Source organism: Zea mays, chromosome 7 (assembly GCF_902167145.1).
Source record: "Zea mays cultivar B73 chromosome 7, Zm-B73-REFERENCE-NAM-5.0, whole genome shotgun sequence".
NCBI lineage: Eukaryota > Viridiplantae > Streptophyta > Magnoliopsida > Poales > Poaceae > Zea > Zea mays.
Genome location: NC_050102.1, coordinates 137,427,462 through 137,430,242, shown reverse-complemented (window position 1 = coordinate 137,430,242; position 2,781 = coordinate 137,427,462). Strand labels below are relative to the sequence as shown.

Below are 2,781 nucleotides of genomic sequence, written 5' to 3'. Positions count from 1 at the left end.
GTTTGCGCTCAAACGGTCAGATGAAATCTTGATACCTATCCTAAGACGATTCTAATCTGTGCATTAGTTTTTGGCAGAGTAGGAGTCTTTGTGCTTAGAAGTTAGAGTGAGCACACTGTCACTTCTGATAACATTGTAATCCTGTTTTTTCCCTGTGACATTTTTCTAACAGAGATGTAGTATAGGCCAGTTAGTCTAACAGATCTCGATGTCAGACAACGAATAAACAAGTTTATTACTGGTGGCCTTGCGCAGGACGAGTTCAAAAGCGCAGAGTGCGCTGCTGGACTCGGAAAGTCAGAAGCACTTCATAGTTCATACAGCCGGGTGACAGTTTGCAATTGACCTTCCAATAAAACTGAGATTGCGGTATCCTATTGGTCAGATGGTACACAATCCCAACAGAATTATCAGAAAAGCAAGCAGTGCATGATTCCAGAAAAACACCCACACCCACACACACAAAGATCGGGCCTGTAATACAGACAGTAGTTTCTGAAACGGGGTCTGAATCCGTAATGAGTGGGATCTACTTCTGAAACGGGGTCTAATCGTCCTACTACCACTAATGGAGCAGTGCAATTTACTCAAGAACGACGGATCAGAAACGCCCAGGACAGCAGGCAGGAGAAAAGCGCGGCCAGCTGAGCTGATACCTGGCCAGCTTTCAGCAGTCGGCACGCACCTTCTTCGCTGAGAGCGCGCGGGCACCTACCGCTTCCCCATTTTCGCCGAGGGAGCCCGCAGCAGCAGCTGCCACCCATACGAACATCTCAGCATTTTTTTTGTTTAATTTTTAATGTTTCTTCTCCCGCCCGACACGAAAGAACGCCGCGGTTTTATATACTACGCCCCCTCTTCATAGCGCTCCTTCGAGTTCGAGCTGCCACCGTCTCTCCTTCCTCCGTCCCCTCTTCCCTGCTCTGCTCCATCAGGTTTGCTTCTCCTCCCTCGGATTTCCTCTTCTTCTCCTGCATTTTGCAACGCAATTGACAGCTTGAGAGTTACCGACTCTCTCTCTCTCTCTACATGCATTGTGGTGCACTGATGCTTGTGTAACTTGTCGCCGTGTTGCTACATCTCGGGAACATGAGAGTTTTTATGTCATCTAGCACATGGTGGTGGTAGTTCTTCAGCTTTAAGTCGAAGCGAAGACCCTGTAGGCTAGAACATGAGAGAGTGCTCGTCTAGGTAGCTGTATTTTTTAGTAAAGGATCTAGGCGGTTGGTTGGTTCTTTTCACTTTTAGTGTTGGCTTGAGATCTGAAAGTTCCTCTCTTTTTTTTCTTTCTTTGCCCCCTTTTTTAAAATAAGCTAGCAGATTCAATGATCCATCTAGCTTGTATCCGAATTAATTGACACTTTTTCCCCCCTAGTGACAGCGAGTGAATCGGTTACCAAAATGTAATAATACATGCTCCTGAGTAATAGATCAGTAATGACACGATTCCAATTAAATACTATTGATCTGAACGCACAAATATCAGCATAAATTTTTAGATACTTTGATCAAGAGAAACGAACTATATGTTTTTTTACAACGAGACACAACCACCAAACTTTTCCCTTTTAATTATGAAGAACTCTCAGCCTTGATCGATCAACCAGATCAAATCGGCTAACTACATATACTTCGTGCGTGATCTCGTCAGGGCAGGGGCTTGCATCAGAGAAGGTAGTAGAGAGGATCAGGTGCGCGAGACAGACGCTGCAATGATGGAGTCCAAGGCAGCAATTATTCTTGCCGCGGCTGTACTGGCCGTCCTCTTCGCCCCGGCATTGGGTCAGAAGAGCAGCCCGCCGGCGCCGGCGCCCATGTCGCTGCCGCCGACCCCGGCACCGGCGCCGGCGCCGCACTACGTGGACCTCGCGGAGCTCCTGAGCGTGGCGGGCCCGTTCCACACGTTCCTCAACTACCTGGAGAAGAGCAACGTGATCGAGACCTTCCAGGGGCAGGCCAACAACACCAAGGTGGGCATCACCGTGTTCGTGCCCAAGGACTCGGCGTTCTCGGCGCTGAAGCAGTCCACCTTCTCCAACCTCACCGCCGACCAGCTGAAGACGCTGCTGCTGTACCACGCGTTGCCCAAGTTCTACTCCCTGGCCGAGTTCAAGAACCTGAGCTCGCTCAACCCGGTGAACACCTTCGCCGGGTCGCCCTACACGCTCAACCTCACCGACGACATGGGCAGCATCTACGTGCAGTCCATGTGGTCCAGGCCCAAGATCGCCAGCAGCGTGTACGCCACCAGGCCCGTCGCCGTCTACGCGCTCAACAAGGTGCTCCTGCCCATGCAGCTCTTCAGCAAGGACCCGCCGCTGGCGCCGGTGCCCGCGCCCGCCCCGGAGCCCGGCGCGTCCGACGCCCCCGGCCCGGCGGCCGGCAAGGCCGGCGGGCTGACGGGCGGCAAGGGTGACTCCACCAGCGCCGCGCGCGACACGGGCGCCGTCGGCGTTGCCAGTTCCTTGCTGCTCGCCGCCGCAGCAGGCTGCTTGATTCTCCAGTGGTGAGGAGACTTGTGGTTGTGGGTCCGTTCTTGCCATGTGTGGTGTTCGTGCTTCCCCTGCCCCCCACACTTGATTTCGTCTTGAATGGGTTGCTGGAGTCATTCTTTTGGACATAATGTAGGCATACCGTTAGGATCGAGCTGGAGTACTTTTTTTACGTCACGTTACATTACTGTCATAATTTCCATCATTTTTTGATGGACGGATGATTGAACGAATGAATACGAGAAGAAGTTTTCACTGCTAGTCCGCTACCGCTTCTGCCCGCTCTTTG

The 2,781-nt window shown here is 51.9% G+C and overlaps 1 protein-coding gene across 2 annotated transcripts; it reads left to right on the top strand.

Moving 5' to 3' along the window:
- Positions 1–688: 688 nt before the first annotated feature.
- LOC100281204 (uncharacterized) lies at positions 689–2,668 on the top strand. Of its 2 annotated transcripts, none has more exons than NM_001154123.2 (2): positions 689–935; positions 1,652–2,668. In NM_001154123.2, the coding sequence occupies exon 2, from the start codon at positions 1,713–1,715 to the stop codon at positions 2,508–2,510; it is 798 nt and encodes a 265-aa protein (NP_001147595.2). In that variant the 5' UTR covers positions 689–935; positions 1,652–1,712; the 3' UTR covers positions 2,511–2,668. The 2 variants fall into 2 exon arrangements, with proteins under 2 accessions (NP_001147595.2, NP_001335885.1); NM_001348956.1 differs by having other exon boundaries at positions 716–935; positions 1,657–2,668.
- Positions 2,669–2,781: the final 113 nt, after the last annotated feature.